The sequence below is a fragment of the Anomaloglossus baeobatrachus genome, chromosome 8 (genome assembly GCF_048569485.1).
Source record: "Anomaloglossus baeobatrachus isolate aAnoBae1 chromosome 8, aAnoBae1.hap1, whole genome shotgun sequence".
Classification (NCBI taxonomy): Eukaryota; Metazoa; Chordata; class Amphibia; order Anura; family Aromobatidae; genus Anomaloglossus; species Anomaloglossus baeobatrachus.
This window is the reverse complement of record NC_134360.1, coordinates 101141931-101156178: the sequence shown is the minus strand read 5'-3', so window position 1 is coordinate 101156178 and position 14248 is coordinate 101141931. Positions and strand designations below refer to the sequence as shown.

At 47.7% G+C, this 14248-nt stretch overlaps 1 protein-coding gene across 4 annotated transcripts in view; it reads left to right on the top strand.

The window, feature by feature from the left end:
* The window catches only part of EP300 (EP300 lysine acetyltransferase), a 508128-nt gene that overhangs the window by 457749 nt on the left and 36131 nt on the right, over positions 1–14248 (top strand). For all 4 annotated transcript variants that reach the window (XM_075321927.1, XM_075321925.1, XM_075321926.1 and 1 more), the window contains exons 25-28: positions 5652–5798; positions 6296–6409; positions 6492–6657; positions 10914–11078. In XM_075321927.1, coding sequence (XP_075178042.1) covers positions 5652–5798; positions 6296–6409; positions 6492–6657; positions 10914–11078 — 592 coding nt within the window. The remainder of the gene's footprint in view (positions 1–5651; positions 5799–6295; positions 6410–6491; positions 6658–10913; positions 11079–14248) is intronic.

The following is a 14248-nucleotide window of genomic DNA, read 5'->3' as shown; positions in this document are numbered from 1 at the left end:
GTGGCCCAATTTTTGGAAAAAAGGGAGACTCCGCTTGGAGTAACCCTTGCTTACATTGTTTTTAAAAATGACCAAAGATGCACAGAGCTGGGATCGGGAAAGACTTTGCTACCTACCCCGGTGTCATCCTGGGGACGGTTAAGTATGGCGTATTTTTGAATGTGCTTGATGCAAATCTAGCTGTGAAGTGTACAACTGGGGCACAAGTGCTGCCACTGAAGGGGTGGGTGTGTGTCTGGCCCAATTTTTGGAAAAAAGGGAGACTCCGCTTGGAGTCACCTTGCGGTGTTTTACATGATTTTAGAAGGGCGTGCCATGCCTATATCTGTGTCTCCTTCTCTTTTTCCTTGTCCTGCTCTTTTTTGTTTTCGCATGAGTATATGTCCTTGTCACTTTCCCATGTGTTTGTGTTGTGTTGTGAGTTTTGTCACCTTTTGGACACCTTTGAGGGTGTTGTCTAGGTGTTTTTATGTGTTTGTGATTGCCTGCCATTGTTTCCTATGCAGTTCGAGTGGTTCGTCGAACGTTCGCCGAACTCGAACGAGACCTCCGAACTTGAGCCGAACCGAACTTGAGCCGAACCGCGACCGGTTCGCTCATCTCTAGTCCTCACACCCCTCGGGGCCCCTGGACAGAACGCAGCCTGATGACACCTCTATAGAGGGTTTTTCTGATAAGAATCAGCCCTCTGCTTCACCGGTTGCAGATCAGAAAAAGGGCATGACCCCCATGGTTCTCCCTCTGGGGTACACAGATGGGGTTCTCTCACATGTTCCTCAGTCTCTGAGGAGCCGGAGGAAGGGGAATGATGTTTGTACCGGGATAATTCCTTGGTTTCTACCTCCCCGAGCGATCAAGCTGCGATGGACTCCCTTATTGCAGCAATCAACCAAAACTCTGCATGTGGAAGATCTCCCATCCACTACTACTGACCCTGCGGTCTCTTTTAAAAGGGTGAAGAAACCTAAAAAAAAAATTGCTTCGGTGTCCGTAAACTCGTGGAGCCTCGGTACCCCTTTGGCTTAGCTGTCTCTAAGGGCTGGGCCGATCCGGCCTCGGTGGACCCTCACCCGGCTTCCCGCCTGCCTGAAGGACCCTCCTGTCTTTTTTTACTTGATGGATCCTCCTTCAAGGACCCGACAGACAAGTGGAGCAGCTCGTTCGCTCCGCCTTGAGGCTGTGGAGGTCCCTCTCCCCTTCCGTGTGGGTCGCACAGGCACCAGGACTACCAGTTTCCCTCAGACCCTCAGAGATGTAACAGTTGCTGCGGCGGCAGAGTACCTCATGCAGGCCTCCGTCACCGCTGCTACCTGCGCAGTTATTGCCGCCAAAAATACCATAGCCATCTGTAAGGCCCTCTGGTTCCTATAATAGAGAGCGGACTCTGTCTCTAAGAAGCCTCTCACAGTACTCCTTTCCAGACCTATGGTTTACCGATCGTCTGGACAGGCTCTTTTTTTTTTTTTGTCTGACGCCACGGGAGGTAAAGAGTACCTCCCTCCCCCAACTCTAGCCCAGGATTTTTTTCACTAGACACGCAGGGCCCAACCTTCTCAGCCCTCCCCGAGTCCACCTCGTCCTGGCAGTCTAGACAAAGACCGAGGAGTCTCGTCCTCCTCCATCTGGGCTGCAGACCACAAATGGGTGCGATGTCTTGTGTCTTCTGATTACCACATTGAATTCCGGACCCGATCCCCTGGTCAGTCTTTTCTCTCAAACCCCCCCAAAGGCTCCAAAACACCGCGAGCCTTCTCCTCAGCTATCCACTCCCTCCAAACGGCGGGGTTGATGGTACCTGTTCCGGAAGGTGAGGGGTTCAAGGCCTTCTATTCCAACCTCTCGTGGTCCCCAAGAAAGGACGGGTCAGTTCGACCCATCCTGGACCTCTAACACCTGAGCAAACATGTGCACGTAAGGAGATTCAGAATGGAATTCCTATGGTTCATTTTTACCTTTATGGTCGAAGGAGAATTCCTTACCTCCCTAGCTATCAGGGACGCGTACCTGCACATAACCATCGCTTCAGCTCACCAAAAGTTCCTCTGCTTCGCGGTTCAGGACTTTTTTTTTTTTTCATTTGTGGCCCTTCCCTTGGCACTGCCACAGCACCAAGGGTCTTAACAAAGGTCATGGCAGCCGTTCACGCCAGGAGAGTGGCTGTTCTGCCTTGCTTGGATGACCTCGTCAAGGGCTCAACCAGCGTGCAGATCTCTGTGGGCACCCTATCCCGCTTAGGGCGGCTTCTGGCTCCAGTCAAATCATCCCTGGTCCTGTCAAAATCAGTCACCTCCCTGGGCATGTCCCTGGACACCCTTTGGGGCTCGATATTTCTCCCTCAAGACAAGGCGACCGCTCTACAACAAGTGGTACACTGCCTTCTACATACTGAAATCGTATGGAGCGAGAGGAGTATGAGTGCTAGGTAGGATAGCGGCGGCTATAGAGGCAGTGCTGCTCGCTTAGCCACACTACCGCCCACTGCAGCTTGCGCTTCTAGCTGCCTGGGACAAGAGCCCCTTTTCCTTGGACGAACTTTTCACCTGACACCTTCAGTCAGGTGTGCTCTTTGCTGGTGGCTTCAGTCCTCTTCCATATCGAGGGGGAGTTTTTCTCCCCCAAGTGGACTGGCTACTCCTGACCACGGACGCCAGCCTCTTAGTCTGGGGAGCAGCGTACTGGCACCACACTGCTTCGGGACGTTGGACACCCCAGGAGTCTTCCCTTCCCAGAAATCATCCTGAAAATCAGCGCGATCTTTCTCGCGCTCAGGTCATTCCCCCCTTCTGCGAGCAGGTCGTTTGATTCGGGTCCAATTGGACAATGCAACAGCTGTGGCCTAGGTCAATCTGCAGGGAGGTACCAGCAGCAAGACAGCTTATCTCGAGGTCCTCAGGATCCTCACCTGGGCCGAATCGACAGGGGTCTGTGTCTTCAGCGTTACACATACCGGGAGTAGAGAACTGGGCAGCGGACCTTCTAAGTCGCCAAGGCCTGACCGCCGGAGAGTGGTTTCTCCACCCAGAAGTGTTCCCACACATCTGCACTCACTGGAGAACACCAGACGTGGATCTAATGGCCTCAAGGTTGAACGCAAAGGTACCCGTGTTCTTAGCCAGGTCACGTGATCCATAGTCCATCGGCGCGGATGCTCTAGTCTCCTGAAGTCGCTTCCGTCTACCTTACATGTTTTTCGCCCCTGCTGCCGCGATTAATCAGGAAGATCAAGACAGAAGGAGTCCCGGTGATACTAATGGCACCGGACTAACCCAGGTGCGCCTGGTATGCCAAATTAGTACAATTGCTCATGGCGCCTCGTAAGCATCCCAGACCTGCTCACCCAAGGGCCCATTTCCCATCAGAACTCCAGAGCCCTGAAGCTGACGGCCTGGCCATTGAGACCTGGACTTTAACAAGAGCGAGATTCTCTCCCGTGGTAATCTCCACCATGTACAGTGCCCGAAAGCCGGCCTTCATCCCGTATTTACCACCGTACGTGGAAAGCTTTCCTTTCCCAGTGCAGGGAATCTAATGTCCAACCTATGCCTCTGGCGATCCCCAGAATTCTTGATTTTTTTTTTTTTTTTGATTTTTTTTTTTGCAGTTAGGTTGCAAAAGAGGTTGGCCCTCAGCTCCCTTAAGGGGCAGGTTTCATCTCTCTCAATATTCTTGCAATCTGCAAGTCAAGACTTTCCTCAAGGGCGTTTTCCATCTAGTTCCCCCGTACAAACGGTCGCTGGACCCATGGGACCTCAATCTCGTTTTGGACGGTGTACAGAGGCCCCCCTTTGAACCTCTTAAGGAATCTTCTCTTGCTCTTCTATCCTGGAAGGTAACATTCTTAGTGGCGATTACGTCCATCAGACAAGTTTCGGAACTGGCAGCACTCTCTTGCCGCGAACCCTTTCTGATCTTTCATCAGGACAAGGTGGTTCTACGCCCCCTTCTGGATTTTCTTCCCAAGGTTACTTCCCCGTTTCATATGAACGAGGACATTGTTCTGCCTTCCTTTTGTCCACACCCAGTCCATAGGGTGGAAAGGTTCCTATATTCGCTAGACCTTGTGAGGGCTCTCAGATATTACGTACCCAGGACAGCCCCTTTAGGAACATGGACTCCTTGTTTGTCATTCCTGAAAGGCCTAAGAAAGGAGAGGCAGCTTCATAAACAACGCTGGCTCACTGGATTTGCTCTGCGACCCAGGAGGTCTACCACTTGAAACTCAAGCCCATTCCAAGTGGGCTGTGGTCTTATTCCACACGAGCAGTTGGCGCCTCTTGGGCTTTAGGCTTCAGTGGAACAGGGGTGTAAGGCTGCGACCTGGTCTTGCCTACATACTTTTTCAAAGCATTACAGAGGCCATACCCAGGCTTCCTCGGAGGTGAACCTAGGTAGGAAAATTCTGCAAACGATAGCCAGGAGCACCTACTGAGATAGGTACTCCACTATCTGGGGCTGGTTCCTAGTCCTTGGGTTGCGTTGTTTGTTTACCCACCCAGAGACTGCTTTAGGACGTCCCATGGTCCTGTGTCCCCCAATGAGGCGTCAGAGAAAAACGGATTTTTGTGTACTCACCGTAAAATCGTTTTCTCTTAGCCATCATTGGGGGACACAGCACCCTCCCTGTTGCCCTGTTGGACCTTAGCTTTTTTCTCTCTCAGTACTTTTTTGTTATGAGTATTCACTCACGTTTTTTGTTACTTGTTCTCCTACTGCTTTTGTACTAAAACTGAAGTAGCCTGGCTGGGCCAGGTGGTGTATACTGCAGGGGAGGAGCTAACATCTTTGCATCTACTTAGTGTTTTCTCCTATGGATAAGCAGCATAACACCCATGGTCCTGTGTCCCCCAATGATGGCTAAGAGAAAACGATTTTACGGTGAGTACACAAAAATCCGGTTTTTGCTGCTACAGTGTGTCTCTTATCATCCTGAATGTTTTTTTTTTGTTTTTTTTTAAATAAATTACAAAACAAAAGTTCCAAACCTGTCAGGACCTGCAGCCCCTGGTGCAGACTGCTCTGTGCGCCTCCCCTTCCTTAGAGGTAACAGGGAGGGAGCTGTTCACAGATCTCCACATTGTGTATTCAGTGGAAAGTATGTCACTTGCTTTTGAAAAAAATGACATGAAGATGGAATCTGCAGAGAAGATGACCTAATTGAGGCATGGAAACCTTGGGTCCTGGCATTCAATTAGATGTTACTTTGACATATCCCATCTACCTAAATACTATTGCAAACCAAGTTAATGGCAAAGGTATTCCGATATGGCAGAGGCCTTGTTCAGTGGCTAATGTGCCCTGCCGCTCTACAAAATGCTCTGGAACATACAGAGCTCAAGGTGTAGACTTGGCCTCTAGATTCTCCAGATTTACATCCAATGGGCCATCAAGTAAATTCAGGCTCTACCTCTCACCTTACTGTACTTAAAGAATCCTCTATTATTGTCTTCGTGCTAGATAGCATTAGTACCACTACCTTAACAGATATTGAGAAATCTATTCCTCTATCGGTCAGTTATTTTACCAGCACAGCTGGGACATGCATAATATAAGGAGCAATGGCTTACTGTTGTATACTAATCTACTATTCAAATGTGTTTTAGAAACTTATGTGACATAAAAGGCTTACATGCAACCTGTTCTGCTGGTTTCAGGTTTGTCGATAACGGAGAAATGGCGGAGTCCTTTCCATATAGAACGAAAGCCTTATTTGCCTTTGAAGAAATAGATGGTGTTGAGATGTGTTTCTTTGGCATGCATGTACAGGAGTACGGCTCTGACTGTCCACCACCCAACCAGCGGTAGGTACAAAGAGCTGATTAGCCTAAAGATGTTTAAGATGGCAGCTAACATGCATATACACTAGTTAGTGGAGGCATCAAGGTTAGCACAATAATACAAACAGAAATAAAGTCTAGTATCAGACATCTGTATCCTACCCCAAAAGTCATCCAAATCAAGAACTGTGTGCAAAAATTAAACTTAAAGGGGTATTTCAATCTCCAAGATCTTATCCCAATATGTAGCAGACATAATAATAACAAATACCTCCAAATAGAAATGTAGTATAGGTCTGATATCGCTAGGTCTCTTACCTCATGTGCAGGGCATTGCAGCTTAGGTATCCATGGTTACGTCCACACACATAGTGACAGGTAGTTGCTTGTGCAGTAGAATACTGTACAAGTGGTGTAACCCTAGGCTTAAAACCACATTTTGTCCTTATCCACTGTAAACCTCACCATCAGCTGTATATTTTGTATAATTTTGTCAATGTATGTATTTTTTTGTCTTTTAGGAGAGTATACATTTCTTATCTTGATAGTGTTCACTTTTTCCGGCCAAAGTCTCTGAGAACAGCGGTCTACCATGAAATTTTAATTGGGTACTTAGAGTACGTTAAGAGACTTGGGTATGTTTCACAGCGTTGTGGTGATGATATAATTCTATTGGATTTCTGACATTTCTACATGACTGATTTAATCTTTTATCAGTTATACAACAGGGCATATATGGGCCTGTCCTCCCAGTGAAGGAGATGACTATATCTTCCACTGTCATCCCATGGACCAAAAGATACCAAAACCCAAACGGCTACAAGAGTGGTATAAGAAAATGTTGGACAAGTCTGTGTCAGAGCGCATTGTTCATGACTATAAGGTCTGTATAGCTGGTTGGACAGAATGTGTCGCAGGCTTACTTAATGCTTAACTCCTTTGTGTTCATTAACATTTAATTTTCTATTTACTCAGAATCCCTTTACCAATAACTTTAGAGGATTAAACCTGTCCTCTAGAAGGCTGCAATCTTTGTGCAATTAGCACGTCAGTATAGGGGGCCTTCTTTAAGCATATCCCGTCACAGTGCTGCCTTTTCACGTCGTAATGTACATGACACTTTCCATTACAATGTGAAAAGACGGATTATCTTCACCCCGGGATCATGATCTCAGGGCTCCCATTGTCTGACCCTGACTTCTCCCAGCTGCTAACTCTGCCAGTGTTTATACTGGCGCCATTAAAGGGAAGGTGTCGCGGTTTTTTATTTTTGTATTAAAAATAGTGATTATGAAATCAAGTATTTCTAATACAAAATGAAAATCGCAGCATATTTAGTTTTTATGTAATTCTTATTTTACTGGAGGCACTGGGGGCTGCCATGCTGGATTTGCTGTGTGTGTAACGACAGTAACTCCTTCCTTTATGGCAGCCCCTGTGCATAGATTCTGATAGTCTGGCTCCGACCCCATGCCATACGTTACAGTGGGCGTCTGCTGTGACCTGGACGCGCCACCTGGGCTGTCCAGAACACAACAGAGGGAGGAGACTAGTGCCATTATTGTGGAGCTCACAGCGTGTGCTGTTTGCTCCACTTAACCCCTGTCACCTGCCGGGATGTGTGAGTACGGGCCGCCTCCCCTCCCCTCGTTACTGTCTCCGATGACATCCCATCCCTCCGTTCTCCCCAGCCCCTGCTCTGCCCCAGCTACTGACGCCGCCCCTCACCCCCGCCGTTACCGTCTCCAATGACACCCCCCTCCCTCCGTTCTCCCAAGTCCCCGCTCTGCCCGCTGCCGCAGCTCCCCCAGCTCTGCCCGCCGCTGGTGTGTGTGTGTGTGTGTGTGTGTGTGTCACAAGGTCCCCATCAGGGGTGATTGTGAGTGTGTGTCGGCGCTTGCGATGCTGTGCAGTGAGCTTCCAGGACCTGCGAGAGGATCACATGGGAAGCATGTGATATCTCCGGATATTGTGAGTGTGTGCACGCGATTGTACAGGTATGTGCGATATCGTGAGTGTATGCGATCGGATGTGTGAGTGTATGCGATCGGATGTGTGAGTGTATGCGATCGGATGTGTGAGTGTATGCGATCGGATGTGTGAGTGTATGCGATCGGATGTGTGAGTGTATGCGATCGGGTGTGTGAGTGTATGCGATCGGGTGTGTGAGTGTATGCGATCGGGTGTGTGAGTGTATGCGATCGGGTGTGTGAGTGTATGCGATCGGGTGTGTGAGTGTATGCGATCGGGTGTGTGAGTGTATGCGATCGGGTGTGTGAGTGTATGCGATCGGGTGTGTGAGTGTATGCGATCGGGTGTGTGAGTGTATGCGATCGGGTGTGTGAGTGTATGCGATCGGGTGTGTGAGTGTATGCGATCGGGTGTGTGAGTGTATGCGATCGGGTGCGTGAGGGTATGCGATCGGGTGTGTGAGGGTATGCGATCGGGTGTGTGAGGGTATGCGATCGGGTGTGTGAGGGTATGCGATCGGGTGTGTGAGGGTATGCGATCGGGTGTGTGAGGGTATGCGATCGGGTGTGTGAGGGTATGCGATCGGGTGTGTGAGGGTATGCGATCGGGTGTGTGAGGGTATGCGATCGGGTGTGTGAGGGTATGCGATCGGGTGTGTGAGGGTATGCGATCGGGTGTGTGAGGGTATGCGATCGGGTGTGTGAGGGTATGCGATCGGGTGTGTGAGGGTATGCGATCGGGTGTGTGAGGGTATGCGATCGGGTGTGTGAGGGTATGCGATCGGGTGTGTGAGGGTATGCGATCGGGTGTGTGAGGGTATGCGATCGGGTGTGTGAGGGTATGCGACCGGGTGTGGGAGGGTATGCGACCGGGTGTGGGAGGGTATGCGACCGGGTGTGGGAGGGTATGCGACCGGGTGTGGGAGGGTATGCGACCGGGTGTGGGAGGGTATGCGACCGGGTGTGGGAGGGTATGCGACCGGGTGTGGGAGGGTATGCGACCGGGTGTGGGAGGGTATGCGACCGGGTGTGGGAGGGTATGCGACCGGGTGTGCGATCGGATGTGTGAAATGTCGGCCGGACGCAGGGGAGGATGGCATGCAGCACAGCTGCCTGGAGCGCCCACCGGAGGTCACAGGGAGGAATGATGTGAAAGGTGTGTGTGGCACAAGGTCCCCATCAGGGGTGATTGTGTGTGTGTAGCACAAGGTCCCCATCAGGGGGGATAGTGTGTGTAGCACAAGGTCCCCATCAGGGGTGATTGTGTGTGTGTGTGTGTGTGTGTGCACGCGCGCCACTGCATGTGAGTACCTGTGTGTGTATCGGTGATACTGTCTGCAGGGTTGTGTATCTAATCCTCTCCTGTATGATACTGTCTGCTGAGCTGTGTATCTAATCCTGTCGTGTGATACTGTCTGCTGAGCTGTGTATCTAATCCTGTCGTGTGATACTGTCTGCTGAGCTGTGTATCTAATCCTGTCGTGTGATAGTCTGCTGAGCTGTGTATCTAATCCTATCACACGACAGGATTAGATACACAGCTCAGCAGACAGTATCACACGACAGGATTAGATACACAGCTCAGCAGACAGTATTACACGATAGTCTGCTGAGCTGTGTATCTAATCCTATCGTGTAATACTGTCTGTAGGGCTGTATATCTAATCCTATTGTGTGATACTTTCTGCTCAGCTGTGTATCTAATCCTATCCTGTGTGATGTCTGCAAAGCTGTGTATCTAATCCTCTGCTGTGTGATATGGTCTGCACGGCCGTGTATCTAATCCTATCCTGTGTGATACTGTCTGCAGAGCCGTGTATCCAATCCTATCGTGTCATACTGTCTGAGCTGTGTATCTAATCATGTCCGGTGTGATACTGTCTGCTTAGCCGTGTATCTAATACTCCTGTGCGATACTATCTGCTGAGCCGTGTATGTAATCCTATCCTGTGATACTGTCTGCACAGCTGTGTATCTAATCCTCTCCTGTGTGATACTGTCTGCACAACTGTGTATCTAATCCTCTCCTGTGTGATACTGTCTGCAGGGCTGTGTATCTAATCCTATCCTGTGCGATACTCCTGCTGTCCTTGGTGACACTTTAGACATTTCTGGTCACCAGGAAAATGGCTGTGCATTGTGTCCCTGCATGTCATTCTCTGTTATCTATTGTAAACACTCAGATTAGGAGAGGGGAGGCATGCCATCACACACAGGAGAGCAGACTCCGCCCACTTTACGGCAGGCTGTAATCTGAGCTTTTTATACAGTGGAAATTCAGTAGGATTTCAGAAGCTGCTCCCCCTAGTGTTTAACAGTGGAAAATATCAAACTTTTTTTTTTTTTTTTTTTTTATATTTTGCACAATTAAAAAAAAAAATAATAATATTTAAACAAAACATGTAAACATTATTACTTTACATTTTTTCAGTTATTATTATTTTTTTTTTTTTGACGATACCTTCCCTTTAAGTACTTGCATGTCCTGGTCAGCAGCAACCGCAGCATAAAATTTTGACAAAATGAGATCGCTCCCTCTGTGAGTCTATTGTTTCCATGCAGCCCGACCACGGGGAGCTTATGGTTTCCATGGCAACCTTAGGTCCTATCACTATAAGTTTCTGCTATGTGCTGTGTAATGGCTGTGTCTGACCATGTAGGAATATAGTCAGCACATACCACAGCTCCCAAAAGGAGGAAGAATAAGTGATTACACAGACGACATAGCAGGAGCTCGGAGCTGCTGCTTTCTGTGAAATATTTCCCTGCCTGTTTTATCACATGAGCAAGTGTTTCTGCCACCTCTTCACCCCTTTGAGCTTCTCATTAATAGAGTCTGTGACATACGAGCTCAGCGGCAGCTGGAGATCCTTGCTCACTGACTTGACTTCTGATAAGCTCAGGGGACTGGAGACGCAGGAGAAACACTGATTGTAAGCTCACTGGCAGAGACCGCACTCCTCTTGGGATTTGTTCAATTGTGTGTTCTCTTATGTCTGCACATGTCATGCGGAATATGTTTGCATTATAAAGATAAAAAGTATTATGTTCACAATCAATTTTTATTCCATTATGATAGATTTTAGAAATATTCAGGCCTCTAAGGAAGCTGTTTGCTAACTTCACATTTTTTTAAGTGTAATTTTGTTTCTCCTCTTCACTCCAACAGGATATTTTTAAGCAGGCAACTGAAGACAGACTGACTAGTGCAAAGGAGTTGCCATATTTTGAGGGTGACTTCTGGCCAAATGTTCTAGAAGAAAGTATCAAAGAGTTAGAACAGGAAGAAGAAGAAAGAAAACGGGAAGAGAACACTGGCAATGAGAGCATCGAGGTGAATATAGGTTTTTGGGGGTTTTTTAACTACTACTTTTGTAAACTTAATATATATTTTTTTTCTGCCATTTTTGCTATGTACTACTCTTAAAATATAGTTACCTCCAGTTTTATATCTGTTTTTTTCTTGCATTTTCATCTGTATTGGTGTATACTGTATTTTTCGGACTATAAGACTCACCGGACCATAAGGGAGGAAAAATAGGAAAATAAAATTTTAAGCAAAAAATGTGGTCATGACACAATGTTATCGGGCGAGGATCTGCTGCTGACACTGTTATGGGGGTAATGTCCCCAAATTCTCAACTAATGTACCCCAGCCTGGTAATGATACTCCTGCCTTGTAGTTACAGTATATGTCCCTCATCCTGGTATAGCCCCCATCCTGCTATATACCGTCATCCTGGCATATGGCCGCATCCTGCTATAGACTGGCATATGGCCGCATCCTGCTATATACCCCATCCTGGCTTATGGCCCCATCCTGCTCATATTCCCCCATCCTGCTCATATTCCCCCATCCTGCTCATATACCCCCATCCTGCTCATATTCCCTTCATCCTGCTCATATTCCCTTCATCCTGCTCATATTCCCTTCATCCTGCTCATATTCCCTTCATCCTGCTCATATTCCCTTCATCCTGCTCATATTCCCTTCATCCTGCTCATATTCCCTTCATCCTGCTCATATTCCCTTCATCCTGCTCATATTCCCTTCATCCTGCTCATATTCCCTTCATCCTGCTCATATTCCCTTCATCCTGCTCATATTCCCTTCATCCTGCTCATATTCCCTTCATCCTGCTCATATTCCCTTCATCCTGCTCATATTCCCTTCATCCTGCTCATATTCCCTTCATCCTGCTCACATACGCCCATCCTGCTCACATACGCCCATCCTGCTCACATACGCCCATCCTGCTCACATACGCCCATCCTGCTCACATACGCCCATCCTGCTCACATACGCCCATCCTGCTCACATACGCCCATCCTGCTCACATACGCCCATCCTGCTCACATACGCCCATCCTGCTCACATACGCCCATCCTGCTCACATACGCCCATCCTGCTCACATACGCCCATCCTGCTCACATACCCCCATCCTGCTCACATACCCCCATCCTGCTCACATACCCCCATCCTGGTTTACGGCCCGCATCCTGTGGCACATAAAAAAAAAAAATAAACGTTCATACTCCTTACCTTACCTCACTCCCTGCAGCATCGCTCCTCCTCCTGTCTGTGTCAGCAGCAGCACTGGAGTGTGGAGCCGGCCACGATCCCTGCAGCATCGCGATGTCCTCCTGTCTGTGCGGGCGGCAGCTGCGTGTGGACATTTGCGCACAGCGATTTCGTCATCACTGTGCGCAACACCTAGTCTCCACACAACCGCCGCTGTCAGACAGGAGGAGATTGCGGTGCTGCAGGGTTTGTGGCCGGTGAGTTATACTGATTCACTGCACCCCGCGCTGATGATGATGAGCGGGGGGCAGTGAATACAGCTGCACATGATCACTCCAGGCTGTAGTTGCCAGGGGTGATCATGCGGGCAGGCTGTTTAATAAGCGCGCATTCCCCGTCCATCACCCCGCCCACCTGTCAGCTCCGGTTTCAGCGCTAAGAGAAGATGGGCGGGAGGATGGGCGTGCATATTAAATGAGCGGGTCCACGTGGTCACGGCAGGCTGCTGCAGCCTGCTCATGCGCCCGATGACCCTCATTCCTCGCAGCCCTACATTCAGACTATAAGACGCATCCCCCACTTGCCCCCAACATTTGGGGGGGGGGGGTGTGCGTCTTATAGTTCAAAAAATTCGGTAAGTATCAGAAGGAAGTTGGTGGCGGTATTGATCCTATGCTTTCCTGTAGGAGCAGTTTTGGGGTTTTTTTTTTTTTTTTAATTACATAAATTAGTTTTGCATAAATCAGACTGCAAAATGTTGTAGCAGCATAACTGTGTACAACTTTGTCAATCGTGTCCCACTCAGACATCTTACAGAACAAGTGCCTGGCACGTGTCGTACATGAATCTAGCTTTTTATAAGCAGAGAGGTTATGATCTCGAATTGACATGTGGAGAAAAGATGACCACTTCATACTCTTCCCTGACTAAGATGGGGCACATTGGGGGACACAGAAGTTCATGCAGTTACCCTAGTAGCTAATATATGGTCCATCAAACTTAAAGGGACTTTGTCAACACTGAACTGAATGTGTGTTCAAAGCAAGCACAGGTGCCATGCTGTGGCCAGACATTTCAGTGCACTTTGCCACCTACTTATTTTCCTATCTTTGCCCTTCTCTGGCTCTATGAAGCCAGAGCTGTCACGCTCCCCTGTTTATGCCATCCTATTTATTTTTTCTTTTAATCAGCTTGTTCCAGAGATGTACGCACATTAGTGATTAGTTTTTATTGTCTTTACAAGGGGACATGGCTCACAGGATGCTTTCTTTGTGGCCATGCCTTTGGGCTGCTCCGCACTATTACCCTGTGAGCCATGCCCCTTTGTAGAGGACGAAAGAATTGGGTCTAAAAAAAAAAAATATATATATATATATATGTATGCATGTATGTATATGTGTATATGTATATATAATGTGTGTGTGTGTTGGTATATATAATGTGTGTGTGTGTGTTGGTATATATAATGTGTGTGTGTGTGTTGGTATATATAATGTGTGTGTGTGTGTTGGTATATATAATGTGTGTGTGTGTGTTGGTATATATAATGTGTGTGTGTGTGTGTTGGTATATATAATGTGTGTGTGTGTGTGTTGGTATATATAATGTGTGTGTGTGTGTGTATATATATATATATATATATATGTGTGTGTGTTGGTATATATAATGTGTGTGTGTGTTGGTATATATAATGTGTGTGTGTGTTGGTATATATAATGTGTGTGTGTGTGTTGGTATATATAATGTGTGTGTGTGTGTTGGTATATATAATGTGTGTGTGTGTGTTGGTATATAATGTGTGTGTGTGTGTTGGTATATATAATGTGTGTGTGTGTGTTGGTATATATAATGTGTGTGTGTGTGTTGGTATATATAATGTGTGTGTGTGTGTGTTGGTATAGATAATGTGTGTGTGTGTGTTGGTATATATAATGTGTGTGTGTGTGTTGGTATATATAATGTGTGTGTGTGTTGGTATATA